At 44.9% G+C, this 20,507-nt stretch overlaps 2 protein-coding genes across 2 annotated transcripts in view; both read right to left on the bottom strand.

Annotated features, from left to right (window-relative positions):
• Nucleotides 1–3,762: 3,762 nt before the first annotated feature.
• On the bottom strand, nt 3,763–7,953 carry nrarpa (NOTCH regulated ankyrin repeat protein a). Its single transcript, XM_048259686.1, has one exon. The coding sequence runs from the start codon at nt 7,448–7,450 to the stop codon at nt 7,112–7,114; it is 339 nt and encodes a 112-aa protein (XP_048115643.1). The 5' UTR covers nt 7,451–7,953; the 3' UTR covers nt 3,763–7,111.
• Nucleotides 7,954–15,246: 7,293 nt separating this feature from the next.
• exd3 (exonuclease 3'-5' domain containing 3) overlaps nt 15,247–20,507 on the bottom strand; it is a 56,949-nt gene continuing 51,688 nt past the window's right edge. The window contains exons 19-20 of the mRNA XM_048259683.1: nt 17,186–17,252; nt 15,247–16,722 (exon numbers count right to left, since the gene is read on the bottom strand). Of these exons, the coding sequence (XP_048115640.1) occupies nt 16,310–16,722; nt 17,186–17,252 (480 nt within the window). The 3' untranslated portion in view covers nt 15,247–16,309. The remainder of the gene's footprint in view (nt 16,723–17,185; nt 17,253–20,507) is intronic.

Below are 20,507 nucleotides of genomic sequence, written 5' to 3'. Positions count from 1 at the left end.
ATCACATGCCTCATTAGCATAGCAGCTGCTGGGTATGTGTGTGTGTGTGTGTATGTGTGTGTGTGTGTGTATGTGTGTGTGTGTGTGTGTAGGTGTGTGGGGGGTGAATGTCTGGGAGCTGAATGGGCCTGAAACAGGGACCTAGCGGGCAGAACAAAGGAGGAGAATGGGCGGTCGAATGGCCCCCGTTTGTCCCAGTGCGGCACAAGAGCGCAGAATGGAGCGAGAGAATGAAAGAGAGTTCAAAAAGGAGCGAAGGGCAAGATGCTCCAGGCCACCTGTCTCTCTCTCACTCATACACACACAGACACACACACACACACACACACACATGCACACACACACACACATGCATGCACATGCACATGCACATGCACACACACACACACACACACACACACACACACACACACACATACACACTAGCCTTTCTTTTCACCTCTGTGAGTAGACTTTTGGGATTGCATATTTAGTGACAGAGTGTGTGACTGTGTGTGTGTGTGTGTCTGCGCTCTCGGTGGCAGGGTAAAAAAAAAGTGTGAAGTCAGCGAATTTTAAGTGCAGCCGATCCCAACAGTGCACCCTTGGATTAAAAAGGAGCTTTAAATGACTGCTTTATTCCAGCACACACACACACACACACATGGACGTCTCCCTCCCTGCCCAAAGACAATCTGCTGTTTTCTCCTGACACACGTGTGTGTGTGTGTGTGTGTGTGTGTGTGTGTGTGCGTGTGTGTTTGCGTGTTGAGTACACTTTAATCATTGTTTATGTCTGGTTGCATTGCATGCCAGTGGGAAATGCTGACGATGCTCTGCAACTTCCTCTCCATTGCTGTGTGTGTGTGTGTGTGTGTGTGTGTGTGTGTGTGTGTGTGTGTGTGTGTGTGTGTGTTGTTTGATGACCTCATTCTGTTTTCCAAGCCCATTTGGACAAAAATGGCCGCTTACAGACTTCCTTACGACTTATTCAGCTTTTTTTCCTCAACTCCATCAAACAAGATGCATCTCAGGTGAATCACGTCAGACAGGACAAACACTTTTCTCAGCAGAGCTTCTTGCATGAGCGTAATGCATAATAACGCATAGAGAGGTGATGCTTCTCGTTTTCCTGCTGAGAAAGACAATGGTGAGGAAGTTGGCCTGTGCACCTTCAGAAGTTCCTGTGAAGCCTGACAAATGTAGGAAAAGTATGACACGCACGCACACACACACACACACACACACACACACACACACACACACACACACACACACACAAGCACTTGCCTAACTGTCCACACATGCTAATGTTCTTCAAGAACTTCCCCCCTCACCCACACACACACACTCAAATTCACACCTAACCGTACACACCTGATAAGTTCACACGCTTGCCAGACGGAATAAACCTGCCGACCTGCCTTGCTTTTGCCAGGAGTGTAGTTGTGCAACTTCGAATAGTTAAATACCAGAGACACAGTCATCTCGAATGGTCTCATTCCTAATAGCCTCTTGCAGTCGTGTTGCGCAAGAGTGCTTTTGGGAAACCGACACCTTTTCATGTGCCTCGAGGGATTCCCACGCAGTCTGACGGACACCGGGAAACCTCACAGCCTAAGTGGGGGACATGTACATACCTCAGCATCCACCTCCAGTGGCTCAGAACGCAGGACCGCGGCCATGGGAAAAGGGGCCAGAGGCCAACACATGATGATGATGAAGATGAAGAAGCACAAAGACGTTGTGAGGTCCTCACATGAGACGGGACGTCCCCATGCAGTGACAACTCTGGGACTTTTTTTTCGCACACAGCGTCGTGCAAAAATGCAAGGCTGGGTAACATGAGCCTATTTGGGGGGCAGAGCAGAGGGATGAAGCATCTGAACCCAATGATCCGTCCCAACAAGGACTATTAAACATGTCTCTGTGTGTCGGCCCATGGGCTGCCTTTGCCTGGCGTCCACAGGCCCTTTTGGTTCCTCTCCAGAACGTGTAAGGTATGAGGGAACTTGACATTCCTCAACCCTGTGCTGTCAGCACCTTCACAGCCCATGTGCCATGAGAAAAGGGGGGTGGGGGGTGAGAAGTGAAAAGGAATGAAAGAAGGAGAGAGAAAGAAAGAAAGAAAGAAAGAGAGAGAGAGAGAATGAGAGATGTTCTCAGCATCTCAAGTCCCCACTTGGCATTCTCCAGTGAATGGGAAGAGAATGTTTTCACTCTCTATCAAATGCCCCACAAACTTTTTTTCACGCACTCACTCACTTATTCCCCCTTTCTCTCTCTCTCTATCTCTCTCTCTCCTTCACTCCTTTTTTTTTTTTTTTTTTGCAGGGGACCTCTCTGCTAAAATCATTTCCAAATTTCGGGCTGTGATGTGTCTGTGCTCAAGCACATGAAGGATCTATTAGGGGGCCTCTGCACAGCAGTCTGGGAGGGGAGCCAACAGCCGCCGGACAATGGAAATCCAGTTCAACAAAAACATCCTGCTAGAGTGAGAGAAAGAGGGGGAGGGAGGGAGGGAGGTGGAGAGAGAGAGGGAGGGAGGGAGGGAGAGAGAGAAAAAGAGGGAGGGAGAGACGTGCCAAGAAAGATCCCAGGGTTCTGTAGGCCTCTGCAGTCCGGTGCTCAAGGTCTCTGCTGTCTCTCCTTGCCAGGAGACGTGAGGCGTCTGCGATGGAAGACAAGCGAGGCGACGGCTTCCACCATCTCTGCACACATAGCCATACTCTTAGTTTCTGTGTGCCTATAAGTACACTCGTTTAACCATGTCTGGAATGTTTTGAGTTTTTTTTTTATTATTCCTGGTAGGTCCTCAGGTTAAGGCTTGTGTGTGTGTTGTAAACATGGGAGTTTTAAAACTGCTTAGGTCTGTTCATGATGAGCATTGCTCAAAAAAAAAGATTGTTAGACCCGGAATAGCCTACTATATGAAAACAAATAAGACTACAGACTTGAGACATACACACTTGAGCATGATTCTCACACACACACACACACACACACACACACACTGCTTGTCTGACTCATGTCATGACAAAGCTTATGCTTGTGAAGGCCATGGATAATTAGGCAAAACCTCTGTGGGGTGAATGGGAGATGAGAGGCTGGGCGCCGGTGTGAGATGCAGTCATCTCAGTGTAGCTGAGCTCCCCAACACCACAGCTCCCCTACTGCAGGTTATGACACTGTGAGAAAAACTGAGGAAACTGAGTCACTGAAAGAACGAGAGTGTGTGTGAGAGAGAGAGAGAGAGAGAGAGAGAGAGATGGCGCTCTGGAGGGATAAAAGAGAAAAAGACAGCGATCTTGATTAAGAGTGATACTTGGGAAGGGAAAGCATTGGAGAATGATATTATCATCTATAGGTGTGTGGGTGTACGAGATTAGCAAGCACCGAGTGGACTAACAGACAGCGGCTAGAGAACTCTTTCATACACACACACACACACACACACACACACACACACACACACAGACGGGTAACATAAAACCCTCTCATACTCTCTCTCACATACACACACTAGGGAGGGGATTCTTCTTTAAAACAAAACTACCCACAATCCACTGCGTTCTTTTATCCAGCCGGTGAAAGGACAGGGCCAAATGAATGACAAAAGGAAGAACAGAATGGGGAATGAGAGAGAGAGAGAAAGAGAGAGGGAGGGAGGGAGAGAGAGGGAGGGAGGGAAAGAGGTGGGCCTAAGCAATTCATTCTTCATTGCGGGACAGTCTGTGGGGGAGGGGGTGGAGGGGTTGAGAAACATTTGCAGGGAGACAGTGGTGCAGGGTTTAATGATTTCTTTACTGGCTTGTACACAAACGTACAAAAAATATTACAGCACTCATGTTCTCACCACACATAAAACATCACAGTGTTACAAACGTTAAAAAAAAACACACACAAACAAAACAAAACAAAAACACAAAAACAAGAGAAAGCCAAATCAAACACGATGGAACATTCGCATCACTCATGCAACTCAAACTTTTTTGCTTGTTTGGCCCCAAGGAACACAAACAACAACCAGAAAACTTGGTCCAAAACAAACAAAAAAAAAAAGAAAGGAGAGAAAAGAAGACAGGAAGAAAATAAAGAGAAAATATCAGCACTCAACTCTGAATTCTTTTACACCTAACTAGTCGTCTGACTCTTGTTGTCATAAATGTTATGACAACATGGTGAGAGAAACGACTATGCATCGTGCAATTATTTTTAAAATGTTTTTGTTACAATGATCTTACCATCAAATGTATCATTCCCCCTTTCAAAATGACAGGAGCGGATCACTTCAAACAAGAAAGTGCTCCGAAACATTTTTCAGCGTTTATATATCTTCATATATATATATATACATAGATATATATATATATTTATACACATACACCCGCTCACAGATACACACCTCTTTGCAAACATGATGTTTTACAAAGCAACACACAAAAAAGACAATATAACCTGGAGCATTTTATACAATAGTATTTTGTTGTGTTCCTTTTTTTCTATTCAGAAAAAAATTAAAATGTTGACATGAAGTCAACCAATTACGAACAGTCCTCAGTGCAATATTTAAAAAACAAACAAACAAACAAACAAAAAAGAAGAATAAAAAGATCAAGTTTAAGACAAGCGATGCATATTTCTTTTTCTCTCTCTCTCTCTCTCTCTCTGCTTTACACCAGTCAAGATGCTCAAATCTGGTGTGTCGACCAATTCACAAAAACAAAACAAGAGTCGCTACCCAGAAGGCCACTGACTTTGGAACGGACCTGGTCAGGGTGTGTCCTGGGTCTGGCCCACGGTCAGCAGTCAGCTAGGTGCTGTTGTTACTCCAGGTACTGGGGAAACGCCTGATGGCCGCCACACAGCGGCACACACACACACACACACACCACTCTTCCACTGGACATGATTCAGAATCACAAAGTTTGAAGGCCAAACAAAGGGCTGGACACTAATTTCCAGCACCACCAAAAGAAAGTGGTATGCATGCAAGGCACACACACACACACACACACACACAGATGTACGCATGCACATGCACACACACACACACACACACACACACACACACACACACACACACACACACACACACACACACACACACACACACATTCATAAAACACACAGAAGCACACACACACACAGATGTACACATGCACATTCATATAACACACAGAAACACACACACATACAGACACTAACTGCATACACTGGGCTTTTCATATAATGACTGTGATTCTGATATTTTGTCTTTCACTCGTTGGCCATTGAGTCACAAATCAGAACAAAAAATATAAATCAAAAACATATAAGCAGCATTGAAACAAACATCAGGGTGCCATGACTTTCAAAATGCAGCAGGCAGTTTTTAAGAATATGTGTAGATTTTTTTTTCCTGCAAGTCATATGACAGAAGTAATAGTCATCATAATAAAACAATAATAATATTTTATGTTAATAGTCCTGCTCAGTAGTAACTATTCGTAAGCCTCAGCTCCTGAAGTTACCCGACCAGGCACTAGGGGGCATAAAAGGCTCCAGATTTTGTGCAACGAAAACTCCCTGCATTAAAGTCATGCAATACATTCCACTTTTTGTAACTAAATAAAATGCAACAAAAAATGGAAAGACAAGATAAGCATTCGGCTGAAATAAAACATTTACAATGTGTCAATCATGCCTTGCTGAGGAAGAGTATCCTCCGTGTGTAGCTTAACCAATAGGTCTAAACTTGGTTGCTGAAAATGACTTGTCCCGGGTGGATTTAAGGATTCTGTTTAAAGTGAGAGAAACTTTGAAGCCTAAATGTAATTAAGCGAGCTTCACTGATGGCCACTGGGTGAGGTTACGGAGAGACTGCCATTCACCTGACTTCTCTCTTTCGTGTGAAATTTATGCTGTTGCTAAAAACGACTACATGGGAGTAAGCTGAATAGTCTTGAATACTTTGAAAGTCGAGGTAGCTGGTAGAGAAAACCAAACAGACAGTAGAGGATTAGAGCCATTTTCCCGGGACAGTGATGTCTGACGCAGGGCGGGTGGGAATTTGGGGTTTATGGGCATGGGATTTCCACGCGGGACAGTTTACACTCTAAAATCCGAAGCAGCTTAAGTCACCCTAAATATGTTTAAACGTAAGCTATAGAGCTGATATCCACAACATAATTTAATCATCTCAATGTACCTTCATAAATAACCCAGCCTGTCTTCACAGTGATAACCAGGGTGTTAATACAAATACTGAAAGTAGATTATAAAGTGTATTCCAAATGCGACTTTCCTGACGTTTTGATGCAAAGCGCAAGCAGCGGTTTAGTAACACATCGACCCTTGACACTGGTCATTCAGGCCTGCAAGCTGGGAGACGCCATCTGCTATGGAGGCAGGCCGCATCTCACTAGTTTTTAAAAAAGGAACAAAATAAAGCTATTGTGTACAGTACTTAACAACACTTAGTCAATTGTTGTTACTCCGATTACATTTTTTAAAAAACAAAAAGCATTGGATATCATAATGCCGCATTTAAAACATGCCAATCGTTAGGCTAATTGATAAAAAGAAACAAACCAAACCAAAAAAAGCATGTAGTTTAGAAAAATAAAAACAGTGTTTAGCCAAATAGAAGATGGCCTTCATTTCCGTGTTCAACTCTTCTTCCCTTTCAGATATTCCAGCATGCGTCCACAGCATCAAGTGCCATCTTGATTAGAATAATTTAGGTTATTATGGTCACACCACCGGCGCAGGTCAACAGCTCACCCCAAACCCTCGGAATAAACGCGTTTCACACACCCTCCCTGCCTCCTACAGCTCACCACACGGCCTAATCTGATCATTTTACACATTCAAGAAAAACAAAGCTTTAGTACCAACGCGTTCTGCAAGCACACAGACACACAAAACGCGTTTCTATTTTTCAAGATGCATGTATACTCAGTCAGATTAGAATCACGCCGTGTTGTCCTCAGGAGAAAGAGAGAGAGAGACCCCATCCCCTGTTTGGTTTGTTGGTAAAAGGGAAGTTGCCGTCTTTTTTCTCTATACAATTTGGCATTGGAAAAGATGAAACGCAGGTTTTACAGAGGCCTGTCTTTGCGTGCTTTACCTGGCGGCGCCCAGGCGCTTCTCACCGTGCGCCAGAGGAGTACTTGGCCTTGGTGATGAGGTAGAGGACGATGTCCTGGTGTCCTCCAAACGCAGCGATGTGTAACGCGCTCCAGCCTTCCCTGTTTGCCAATCGGATGTCGGCTCCGAATTTCACCAGCAACTTTACGAGTTCCAAGTTTCCGTCAATGACTGACTGATGCAGTGCGGTCTGCCCCTCCGGTCCGAAGGAGTTGACGTTAAACTCGCAGTTAGTCATGTTCTGCAGCAGCGAGTGAAGCTCCTTCGTGTTGCCCTTCTTCACCGCCTCCTGGAAAACTCTCTGTGGTGCGGAACAGGTCGATACATCCGCCTGGCTCATGGTTCAAACACAAGTGGCTCCCGACGTTCACTGTCACAACTGCCTCACAAGTCTCTGTTATAATCACACAGAACTGGATAGACACCAGTTAAAGCACTTGGACTTGCAACGGGAAAAATCTATACTTAAAACAAGTTTATATCCCAAAAAGGACAGAGGTTTAACGACACACTTGGTGTGTAAAATGTAGTCAATGACTGAGAAAAAAAGTATACTAATTCCTACAAACGCTTGAGTTAATTATCCAGGACTGTCAAGGTGTAGTCTCCCGTTTGGCTCTCTGTCGTAATAGCAGCACCAGGTTATGGCAGAGTCGGGAACAGCTCTTCGCTATTCACCTAATTCGAGAGTGGAGGTATATCACCGGCGGTATCTCCACAGGGCGACGACTGGCTGTTGGATTTTGGCAAAGTCTTTTTATCACGGTTGAGCCTCTGGCCGGCGCCTCGTAAGTCCCTTCCCGGATCCCCCTGGAGTCACCGCGGTCTGTCTGGCTTGGGTGACTATGAGAGAAGACAAGACAAGGCAACATCCACTTTAGTGCACTGAAAACGGCGTCGTGGCCTCACCAGTATCCATACCATGAAGTCAACATCATTACAGTGGAGCTTTTTAAAATAACATGTCCCATGTACTTGCCTGTGACGCTGGACGGCTCGATGCGACGTACTGTGAATCCTCCCGCTAAACCACTAGTTGCGCGTCCTCGATGCAGTCCCGGTCCCAGTGCGTCTCTAGCCAGAATGGCGCGCCGGGGGGATATTTTAGACGGACTTTATTTGCATAACAATCAGGATCTACAGAACCAACCAGTGTCAAATGGGCGGAGATTCGCAGAAAACAAGCGAGCTGATAGGCTTCACTGCTTGCTTGGGGCTGGTCCAAACCTGAAACTGTAGCGAGGGAGAGGCGTGGATTTGTTGGCCAAATGTCCCACAAAATAAAACAAGCATTAAAGCTGTAAAATGTTTTCGAATCATCGAACGGAAAGACAGTTGCTCTTGTTTTGGTGCAGGGCGAACTTTAAGGACTGCTAATGTTCAATACTATAATGCATTTAATGCTCGGGCTAATTATGCCTGGGTGAGGAATTCCTATGCTCGCTTACTCGTCGGTTGATTTTTCCCTACAGGGGTTGTCCTTTAAATCCTTTAGGTTTCCTACTGTAGATCTCTCGCTACCGAATCAGCCTTTGTCAGAATGCGGTGGAATTAATTGTGTGAAAACGACAGTCTTTCACTCATTGGTTATGTTAATTCGGGAAATACAAATGGCCTAATCACCCAATATCAAAGGCAGACGGGATTCGCTACAATGTGCTAAATACTTTGTGGCCCTCTTTTAACTTCGGCAAATAAATTATTTGTTCTTGCAAAAAAATCACAAGGAATTTTTGGGTAACTTGTTAAAATGATGGGTCAAAAACTTGAAACGATGATTCTGTGAAATGCTGAAAAAGGCATTCCTGGAGGAACATAATCTTCGGGAACATGTTATATATTTTCCAATACATTGTACAAACTCAACACAGTATTACTGACCTATACAACACTAATAGATCTTGTTGTATGATCAAAGCTCAACCGCAACCTTGCTTGTTCGTTTCACTTCCCTGCGCTACGTGGGAAAATCTGTGGAGTGCAGGTTCCAAGACAATAGAAGCCCCACACACTTGCAACAACGACCTATTTTACAGGCAACATTTTCAAACGTTTAAAGCAACGGCAAAAGTCGATTCCTTCAGACATGTCTCAACAGTTGTATAGTCGATATTACCCACAACAAAAGCACCTCCCACACAACGTCTAATCGTATGAACATGTGTATATTAATAATGTATAAACGGAGACAAGACTATACTTTTATCAGGCGTAAATCTGCAATTCCAGTTGTTTCAATGCAGTGGTATGTAACTTTAAATAACAAAAGCCTGACAGACTTCCTGTGCAATGAGAAAAGGTGCGCGTTTGTTCCAGCGCGCAGCGCTGCTTAACCGTGGGAACCGGACGGCCGCTACCAAGCGTGCTGTTCTCGTCTGTCTCACACGCTACATTTGGCGTGGTAAACCCACACAAGGTGCGGTGTGTGGAGCCGTTTGCTCCGTTTGTCGACTGTCTTCAAAGATTTGAATCTTCAAACCGATCTGTGACAACGAAACCGCTGTTGACATTCTGGCACATACTCACACACATACAGTTGGACAATTTCTCACAGTAAAATAACATTTGGTTCCGGGTTGGATCACGCTGATGGGAGTCGTGAACATTTCTCCTTCCAGAATCCTCTCCATTTTGTGGCTTAAGCAGCACAAAATGTGGGGCGTAGCCTGCAGGGAAAAGCCAGACCTCATTGGCATTTTCTCGGATCATTGGCCTCATCATTTATCGTTTTAAAAATGTTTAACACGTTAAACACCTGAATTGCTTTCTTTTATATGAAACTCAATCAAAGCCACCTCTGCCATAAAGTCATTAACTGACTAGTGAGCTATGAACAAACTTCCCATTTTCTACAGAAAAAGTAGCCCAACTCCCATTTTTAGCTGCTCCAAAAAGGGTCTGGGAAATTCGTAAGAAAATGTGTTTTGAAGCAAAGGTGCCTTGAAACAGTCTAGCACGTTAAACAAAACCAGGAGGTAATAAAAGCTCCAAAATAGAACAAAGGATCCCTCGAACAATCTTGCGCAGCAGGCCTGACTGATGTGCTAAGATTAGACCAGACCTGAAACAGTTAAAGGAGCCCTTAGTGGGAAATCCTTTCACTCTGACGAATAAAATGACGGCTATTCTCTAGTCAAATTAGGCCTACCCAACATAAGGCCTACATCAGTGATGTGATATGCATGTCCATTGTCCATACTTCTCAAACGAACATCACTGGTCACCGCGATATGGCAAACACCCTGATAGAGACCTTGTCGCATCTGTGACATGACCCTCGATGACATGAAAGCCAACGCCACACGACATCTGGTGCTGTGACGTTTCATATCAAATTCGCCGCACAAAAGAGTATACGTTAGGGATGGATACCGTTGGAGTTTCTAATGTCAGCAATGTAGCCTATGCTTTCAATGTAGGTAAGCTAAAAGAACCCATTGGTTTGGCCTGTTGTCTTCACTTTAGTTTGTGGTCCACTCCAAATGAAAGTGACTTCTAAGAAATGTCTCTCAAATGTGGAAGTGTCCATCTAGAAGATCAAACCCAGATTCCTCATTTTGGGTTAAGTGCGCTGGCAGGGAATTCCTCGGAGTAACTTGTTTCATTTACAATAAATTCCATGACCTCAAACCAAAATGACAACAGAGAACGGATACATCAGGGCGCACAATTTCATTCAGTTATCCACAATGAAGAGTATGGCCTTAAGAGTTAATAATTCTACACAGATAGCTTACCCTGAAAAAATATTGTCAGTAAAGTCTGTACACACGTTATATCAGTGGCTTAACATTTCCTCCATTTTCTTCATTCCCAAGATTGGAAACTGGATTATTGCGCAATTATATATAATGACCTAACTGAAGCTTGTATCATCACTCATTTTTAATTTTAAAAAAAACAAACAACCCTTCACAATTTCCCCTGAAATGCATACAGTGGATTGCAAAAGTGTGACTGTACTGTTTGAGGAATGATTTCTTGGCCAAAATAAACTGAGTAGCTTGGAGGGAAAAAAAACACCTCCACATTTTTGCAGAGACAAAGGATTTGAAACTGCTCAAGCAATACCTGGCAGAGAAGTCCAGTCTGTAGTGGTAGTTAGAGGACTTCCAATGGACACTAATGACCAAAACATGACTTCACTAACACCCCACACTTGGCAAAGCACACGTGGCTGAGTGGTTTTGTTTAGCTTCTGTTCTCACTTACAGTAGGTGCATATATGTGCATTCATTGGGATTTGCCTTCAATGTCACTGGATCCTTTGCCACCTCGTGGTGAAAGTATGACGGCTTGGTGAGCAGCTTCAGATGCTGGCTTCGCTTGCAGATGTGGGCCATATTTGGCATGGATCCGCTCCAGACAGAGACAGGTGCATACGCCATGCCGGCTTGACTCGGGCGTGGCAGTATGGCTTGCTCGGCCAGCTCTCGCTTTCACAGTTATGGACACAGTAACACTGCCTGAGAAAACGAAGGATGAGGGAGGTCAAAATGGTGTGTGTGTGTGTGTTTTGTGTCTTAGACAGACCATTTTCTTTCCAGTAGTCATTTCGCTGTAGCTTGATAGGACTGGGAAGGTGTGTGTATGTGTGCTTGCATGTGTGTGTGTGTATATGTGTGTATCCTTATGTACAGTATGTGTGCTTGCGTGTGTGTGTGTGTATGCATGCGTGTGTGTGTATATGTGTGTATCCTTATGTACAGTATGTGTGCTTGCGTGTGTGTGTGTGTATGCATGCGTGTGTGTGTATATGTGTGTATCCTTATGTACAGTATGTGTGCTTGCGTGTGTGTGTGTGCTTGCATGTGTGTGTGTGTATATGTGTGTATCCTTATGTACAGTATGTGTGCTTGCGTGTGTGTGTATATGTGTGTATCCTTATGTACAGTATGTGTGCTTGCGTGTGTGTGTGTGCTTGCATGTGTGTGTGTGTATATGTGTGTATCCTTATGTACAGTATGTGTGCTTGCGTGTGTATGTGTGCTTGCATGTGTGTGTGTGTATATGTGTGTATCCTTATGTACAGTATGTGTGCTTGCGTGTTTGTGTGTGTATGCATGCGTGTGTGTGTATATGTGTGTATCCTTATGTACAGTATGTGTGCTTGCGTGTGTGTGTATGTATATATCTGCTTATGTGTGTGTGTGTGGGTGTATGTGTATGGGCTTGCGTGTGTGTGTGTGTGCAGTCTGGGCTAAGCACGGGCAAACCTGCCCTGGCTGGAGTCCAGCATCGCCGGCACATCTGTTGGCTAATCAGAAAGACGTGTCTGAGGCCTGGGCCCACACACACACACGCACACACACACACACACGCCTAGGCCAACTGGAAAATATTTGCACAGAAAACAGAAGCCTTTTCCCATTGGCCCGTTATCTCGGCCCTGGCCCAGCCATTCGCACAGATTACGCTCTCGGGCACGTCTGGACGAGACGTCCGCAACCTGACACTGTTGTCTGCCACCAGTTTTTTTTTTTTTTTAAATAGCATTTCATTTTTGTTGATGGGTGGATGGATTTCCCTGTGGAAAGAAGGGACACTGTTTCAAATCAGCAAAGATTAAAAAAGAACAAATAAAGGCAGAAAGAAAACACACACACACACAGGGATTTGTAAGTAATTTTACGGTGTGTGTTGTGAGTGATGAAGACTCAACTGACCGCTGGTGATGAAATCAGAATCAGATTTTTCTATTTACTTAATTATGAGTGTGTGTTGGGTCGAACCAGATGCAGCACAGCTCCACTTAGAATAAACATGGCGCTCTCACATGTGCTGCACCCAGCCAGCCAGCACCGCGTCTCAGATGGGCACTATGGACCAGGAATTCATCATGCTGGGAGCCGGCCACTGAGTCTCATTCATCAGTAACCCAAGCCACTCTGGGTCCAAAGACCACTCCACATCATGTCTGCAGCCGAGCGTGGAGCGGCTTCGGCCCAGCTTTGGCCAGTGTGTGTGTGTATGGATGTGTGTGTCTATTTGTGAGTGTGTGTATGAATGTGTGTCTCTGTGTGAGTGTGTGTGTGAGTGTGTGTGTGTGTGTGTGTGCCTATGTGTGAGTGTGTGTGTGCCGAGGTTTCCCTGGACTGTCTCCCCCAGCAGTGTAAATGAGGTCACCACCGGCACTGCTCAATTAAAAATGCGAAACACAGCACACCTGTTGCAGTGAGTTGATCGTGCCGTTGGGAGCAGTTTGTCAGAGTCATGCAGAGTTTTATTATTGTTTTTTTTTTTTAATTCTTTCTTTTTTGTCTTTTTTTTTTTGGTTGGGGAGGAAGCCTCACAGCTCGTTATTTACTAAATCTGAGGATAAACAGAAAGCCCCAGATGACGAAGAGAAGTTTAGCATGAAAGAAAAATCCCTCCCTTATAAATGAGGCAGAGAGGTCACAGAAGTGAGTGAGTGTGTGTGTGTGTGTGTGTGTGTGTGTGTGAGAGAGAGAGAAAGAGAGGGAAAAAATGAGTTTTGTGAGTGTGTTGGAGAGACTGAAAAAAAAAATCACTATGAGTGAGAACGGGAGAGAGAAAACGAGTGTAACTGAGAGAAGAGGAAAAAAATGTGTGTGTTTGTGTGTGTGAGTGCAGACACAGACTTAGCGCTGAGGGAGCACTGGGGCATGTCTGAGGACTGTGTGTGTGTGTGTGTGTGAGGGCTTTGGCGCCTCAGCTGCTAGAGAGTGAGCGAGAGAGAGAGAGCGAGAAAGAGAGAGAGAGCGAGCGAGAGGCCGGGCGGAGACCCCCCCTCCCTTCCCTCCCCCAACCCCACTTTGAGTCAGAGCCCCGGCATTCTGTGGAGGGGAGTGTGACGTTTCAATAGAGCGAGGGGAGGGCCCTCTCCGAGCCCAATTCATCGGCGTACCACGTGCTCAGAGAGCGTGGGAAAGAGTCGAGCTTTTCTTCCCAGCAAAGAAAGAACACGGCTCAAATAACACAGTGCTGCCGCGAAGAGAGGAGAAGAGAAGAGAAGAGAAGAGAAGAGAAGAGACGAGAGAAGAGAAGAGAAGAGAAGAGAGAAGAGAAGAGACGAGAGAAGAGAAGAGAAGAGAAGAGAAGAGAAGAGAAGAGAAGAGAAGGGACAAGAGAAGAGAAGAGAAAAAGAGAAAAGAGAAGAGAAGAGAAGGGACGAGAAGGGAAGGGAAAAAGAGAAGAGAAGGGAAGAGAACAGAAGAGAAGGGAAGAGAAGAGAAGGCATCTCGGCGAGCCAGTCGGGGCTTGGGTTAGCCTCCTGCTAAAAAGCAGCACAAGGACACACACACACACACACACACACACACACACACACACACACACACACACACACGCAGAAGCCATTCCCAGCGGGTGCAAACACTGACCAGTCTAGAGTTACAGTACTACTCGGATATTTCTATTCAAAGGAGGGTGGGGGTGGTGTTAAGGTGGGGTGGGGGTGTAAGGTGGGGTGGGGCAGCATAAACAAGAGCAATTCAAAGCAGAGACCGAAACAGAGCGACTGCCCACGTCTGGACAGAGCGACTGCCCATGTCTGGGGCGGCAGCTTACAGGTTTTTCTTTTTTCTTTTTTCAAAAAGTTCAGCAAAAGAGAAAAAGAAAGAAAGAAAAGGAACAGAGAGCAAGTGGGACAGAGAGTGAGGGATAGAGAGAGAGAGAGAGAGAGAGAGAGAAAGAGAGAGGGAGAAAGAGAGAGAGAGAGAGAGAATCTAGGCAGGCCATCCTGTTGTGAAGTTTTGTAGAACCTCCTCTCCCAATGGCTTGTGCCAGGAGCCTTTTTTCAGTCCAGCTTTCCCCATGTAGGGGTGAAAACATTTTTCCTGCAATTTGCAACAAAAAGTGGACGTAGATTTATCATTCAACGACTAAACAAAAACAGTGATTATTTTTAAAACCCCCAGAAGGGTTGTTAATTATAGCTAAACCATTTTTTATATGTGTTATATTTGCAGCCTTAAAACAAATGACTGAATACTCTGATGCAACATGTAAAAGTTACACACATTCAGTTCTAAAGCATGATATGTTACAAACTCTTACAAACTAAACTGAATCCATTTGAACACCCTAACTAAGCGCATGCAAGATATCCACTTGCTTTCCTGCATAGGCTACTTATGCTCATGCATGTTCAACTAAGTAGTATAAAGACACTTATAGTCATAAAATTATATTTATTTAAAAAAAAAAAAAACTAATTTCCATTTGACAATTGACTGAATTGCCAAAACCAGGCAATATGTCGCAGAAGTTAATGACCACATGACGTGACGCTATAAATACACAGGCCATAGATTTCCCAGTTACGATATGTTATATTAAAAAAGTAGTCGCTCTTTCCTCTGTGGGGATATTTGAATGTACACTCACTCAGAGCTGAGCAGAGCAGATAGGAGCACTAAGAGCTTTGGCCAGACAGGAGATAAACGTTTGAACGGAGCGGAACAGTGAGGGGTGTGGTGGACTGTGGTTTGGGCTGCCCAATGACATTGGCAGGAAAGGCAATGGAAAAGAAACGCTTTGACTTCTCACACTGTTAATCTCATCACCCAACCAATTAAATGTGCAAGTGTGTGTGTGTGTGTGTGTGTGTGTGTGTGTGTGTGGGAGCAATAGAGGACTTACAAGTCTGCATGGAAGTTGTGTTTGTGTGTGCAGCAGGAGAGAATATGAAAATACAAGTATATGGTCTGTTGTGTTTATACATGTGTGAGTTTGTAAGTGCGTGTGTAAGTGTGTGTGTGTGTGTGTGTGTGTGTGTGTGTGTGTGTGTGTGTGTGTGTGTGAGACCCTCAACACTCTGATCTATTTATATCAGAACAGGCACAAACTTCAGCTAAGGTGCACTTCCATGTGGATCCAGAAAAAAAAAACACTGTACAAAAAAAATGCAGTGGCCTATGAGGTCCATCAATAAAACGGTTTGTTAAGACCGGTCCAGTCACCCACGGCTGTACGCCACAAAATGTATCATGTCACACAACAAAACCGTTTAGAAAAAAAAATACATTGTAATATTGCCACACAAATACTGTGTCAAAGAACAATAAGCAGAAATGTGTTAACCTATGATTGTGAACGTATTTATAGTGTATTCTGGGGCTGTGGTGCATTCTGGGGCTGTGGTGCAGGATGGAGGCTCCGCCCCAGAGTGCACTGTTTTTCCGTTTGCAGTAACCACACAGAGGAAGTTAGGACTTTCCTTCAGGAAGTAAAGCGTTCAGGTCCGCAGATCGGGGGCAGTGGTGGCGGCCGTGTTGGTGGTGGAAATCAGCGTTGCGGTGGCGATGTTGGTGGCCGTGGCAACGGCGTCCTCGCTGATGTGCAGCACGTCGTCGAACTGGCTGAGCACGCGGTCAAAGTGTGTCCCTTCCCAGAACACCTTGCCACAGCCAGTGCAGATGAAGAACTCGGGGATGCGCGGCAGCAGGCCCGGCGGGACGGTGTCCAACTGGGCCACGGCGCCGCTCGGGAAGGCCAGAGTCTGTCCGTCCAGGCTGCCCTCGGGGGCCCAGCGGCAGCGCGGCGTGAAACTGGGGGCCTCAGGGCCCCGCCAGCTGTTGTAGGGGAGCAGAGGCTCGTAGTGGTCATCCCAGACCTCCGCGCTGGGGGGAGCCTGCTCCAGCACCAAGCCTGGAAGAAGGGGGGGACACAGGATGCAGACTTTTTTCAACACCTGAATCGTTACAAAGTCAACTTGTGATACAATGTAGTTATGCTGGAGCTTTTCCAAACAGAAAATACTAGATTTATTGTCAAAAAAAAAATTTTTTTTTCTATTCTTTTAGACCTCAGTAGAGAGGCTATATGCATGATGCCTGAACTCAAGATCTCAACAGAAAATCATCAAAGACATATAATATGTTTTGGCTGGCAGGAGAAACCAGAACTGTTAAGACCAATACCTAATGTTTTTACGTTCGTGCGTGTGTGCGTGTGTACATGTCACAGAATAGAGAGTTTCAGGGTTAGATGTATAAATTCAACATAGCCAAGGCATATAATGTATAGATGTAAAACACTATATACATTCTGGATAGCCCAAGTATATAATGTAATGTAATGTACAGATGCTGCACATGTGAGCTGCTCTCACCTTTCTCTGTCATCAGGGTTGTCATGGTTTTCTGGGGCAAGCGCAGGTATTCATCATTATTGCAAGCCTTCAAAACAGAAAGATCTATTTAAATACAAACCAACCCTAAAAAGCCCTAACTCTAACCCTAGAACACACCAACCAAAACACATTATGATAATGTAAAAAGTTATTAGGGATTTGGTAATAATTACTTTGAGTTTTTACTGTGAAGATTTCAAGGCCCCTCACATCACAGGCATCTGTTATGTAAGGGATAATGGCTGCCGAGGTGTCCTGTTATACGTAATTAATGGACGAGGACGAGAGGCAAAGAACTCCCCGACGCGCAGCGGAGCCCAAGTCCATTAATTCCGTATAACAGGACACCTCGAAGGCCACTTATCACCCGGTTGCCACTCTAGGCAATAGTCATGCCTTTATAGCACTATAGGCAATAGTCATGCCTTTATAGCACGCAAAGGAAACAAATGGTTCTGTTTAAAAAGAAGCCGACTTGTACAACATTCTTTGGCCCTATAACAGCGATCGCAAGGACAGTTAGATTGTTTACAGTTGATTCTATTCTTGCGAAGCCTGCTTTCAGGCTCAAGCGTTATCCTACTATGGTTGTTATAGTAACCATTCATAAGCATTGATATGGAACGGTGATTAAACTTTTTTTACCAGATCTACTTCATAGGTGTCCTGTTATTCAGAATGAATAGCCACTCCACCAGCCAATCAGAAAAGAGTATTTCTTCTCTCCGGGTGATAAGGGGCTTTTAAGTATAGTATAAGTATATATACTCTTTTGATCCCGTGAGGGAAATTTGGTCTCTGCATTTATCCCAATCCGTGAATTAGTGAAACACACTCAGCACACAGTGAACACACAGTGAGGTGAAGCACACACTAATCTTGGTGCAGTGAGCTGCCTGCTACAACAGCGGCGCTCGGGGTGAAGTGAGGGGTTAGGTGCCTTGCTCAAGGGCACTTCAGCCGTTCCTACTACAGTACAAGTACACAGGATGCTTTTGACAGAACACAGTAAAAAGCTAGTCTCAGCATTGAACATCAGCATTGAACAGCTTATGAGAGTAAGAGAGAGGGAAAAAGGGATGCAGGGGGAGAGAGAAAGGAGAAGAGAGAGAGAGAGAGAGAGAGAGAGAGAGAGAGAGAGAGAGGAAGGAGAGAGGAGGGAGAGAGGAGGGAGAGAGAGAGAGAGAGAGAGAGAGAGGAAGGAGAGAGGAGGAAGAGAGAGAGAGAGAGAGAGAGAAAGAGGAGGGAGAGAGATAGGAGAAGGGAGAGAGAGGGAGAGAGAGAGAGAGAGAGAGAGAGAGGAAGGAGAGGAGGGAGGGGGGCTGCACAGATGTGCGGGAGGCAGCTGAGACAGATGAGGTGTGAACACAAGAGCTAGACAGGCAGAGCTCACAAGAGGTATGCCCCCCCCCCACACACAGGCAGAGCTCACAAGAGGTATGCCCCCCCCCACACACACACACACACACACACACACACACACAGGCAGAGCTCACAAGAGGTATGCCCCCTCCCTCTCACACACACAGAGCTCACAAGAGGTATGCCCCCCCTCCACACACACACACACACAGGCACGCACACACCTAAAACAAACATGTACACAATCACATACACATGTTTGTGCATGTATACACACTTCTAACACACACACACACACACACACACACAAACAAGACCATAATTTCTACCATATACAATTGAATGCAATAAACACATTTCCCCTGGGGATCAATAAAATATCTATCTATCTATCTATCTATCTATCTATCTATCTATCTATCTATCTATCTAAACAAAATGGAACCAAATACACATGCAAGGTTCCATCACACCCACCACTTGGTAAACTCATCTTAGTTTCTCACACACGCAAACTCCTACGGACGGACAGACAGACAAACGCTCACACACCACCCCACTTCACAGATTCCACCCATCAAACTTTCTCACGCATTTAGTCACTCACTGGTTCTCACTTCTCAAACCCAAACACACACACTCTTTCTCTCTCTCTCTCTCTCACACACACGGAGTTCACTCAGTCTCTTTTTACCACACATAAAAACAAACTTAAAACTGACAGATATACACAGACTTGCTCTCTATCTCTTTCAAACACACATAGGAATGTCTCTCTCTCTCAGACACACACACACACAACCCCCATTCACACACACTCCGGTGGTGTCGGGGTGGGAAGTGTGAGGGCAGAGTTCACACCTTTCTCCAGCTCACACCTCCCTGTGGTCTCTATGTAGCACACACGCACACACACACACACACACACACACACACACACACACACACACAACACACACACACACACACACACACACACACACACACACACACACACACACACACACACACACACACACACACACACACACACACACACACACACAAAGACACGCACATAGGGCTTCTCTATCTGTCTACACACACTCTGTCTGTCTACTACACAAACTTAACACACACATACACAGAGTGACTTTTTTGTTTGTCTAACACACACACACACATACACACACACACACCCACCACCACCGCCCTCTCTCACATACAAACAGAAACATATACACACACCCTCCTTCTCACAATACATGCTATATTCTCTTTTCTCTGATACACACAGGTTTTTCTCTCTATCTTTCTGATCTGCTCCCCTGCTGTTTTCTCTCATTTTGGGCGGAAATTATACTTCAAAGCCTGCATTTAACTGTAGGAAGTATGCCAAGGGATTAGATCTCGTTTGCGGTATTCTTCAAACTGTCTGCGTTTACCGGCGCTAGCTTTAAAACAGAGCGTGCTTGCGTGCACCATGCCTGTGAGTCTGCAGAGACCTAGCGTCTCGTGGTGCCCTTCGATGGACCGTCGGGTAGCCATTGGCTGACTAAATCGGCGTTGCGTGCTTAGGCACAGAGCTAATCGTGGCCAAGTCTGCGGGAGCCGAGACAGAACTGTAGCACTCTCACACTCCTCCCTTCAGTCCCTCTCCATCCCTCTCTCTCTCCAACCTCCTTTCTTTCCTTTTCTGTTCATTCTCTTCTGCTCTTGTTCATATCGTTCTCTTCTCTCTGCGGTTTTTGTTAAAAACCAACTTTCTATTTATAATTTTATGTTCTATTAGCTTACTTTTATAACTCTTATAGTGCACTTTAACTTTCTTTTAAAAAACACTAATTCTTCTGTGGCCTTTTAGAATTCATTTTGTTATTTTTATGTTGATTTATCTACTCATTTATAAAGCATTTAGACTTGTATGAGCAATGTGTATGAATTAACTTAACTTAATAAA

This window comes from Alosa alosa, chromosome 12 (assembly GCF_017589495.1).
Source record: "Alosa alosa isolate M-15738 ecotype Scorff River chromosome 12, AALO_Geno_1.1, whole genome shotgun sequence".
NCBI classification, from domain to species: domain Eukaryota; kingdom Metazoa; phylum Chordata; class Actinopteri; order Clupeiformes; family Clupeidae; genus Alosa; species Alosa alosa.
This window is presented reverse-complemented; position numbering and strand designations above follow the sequence as displayed.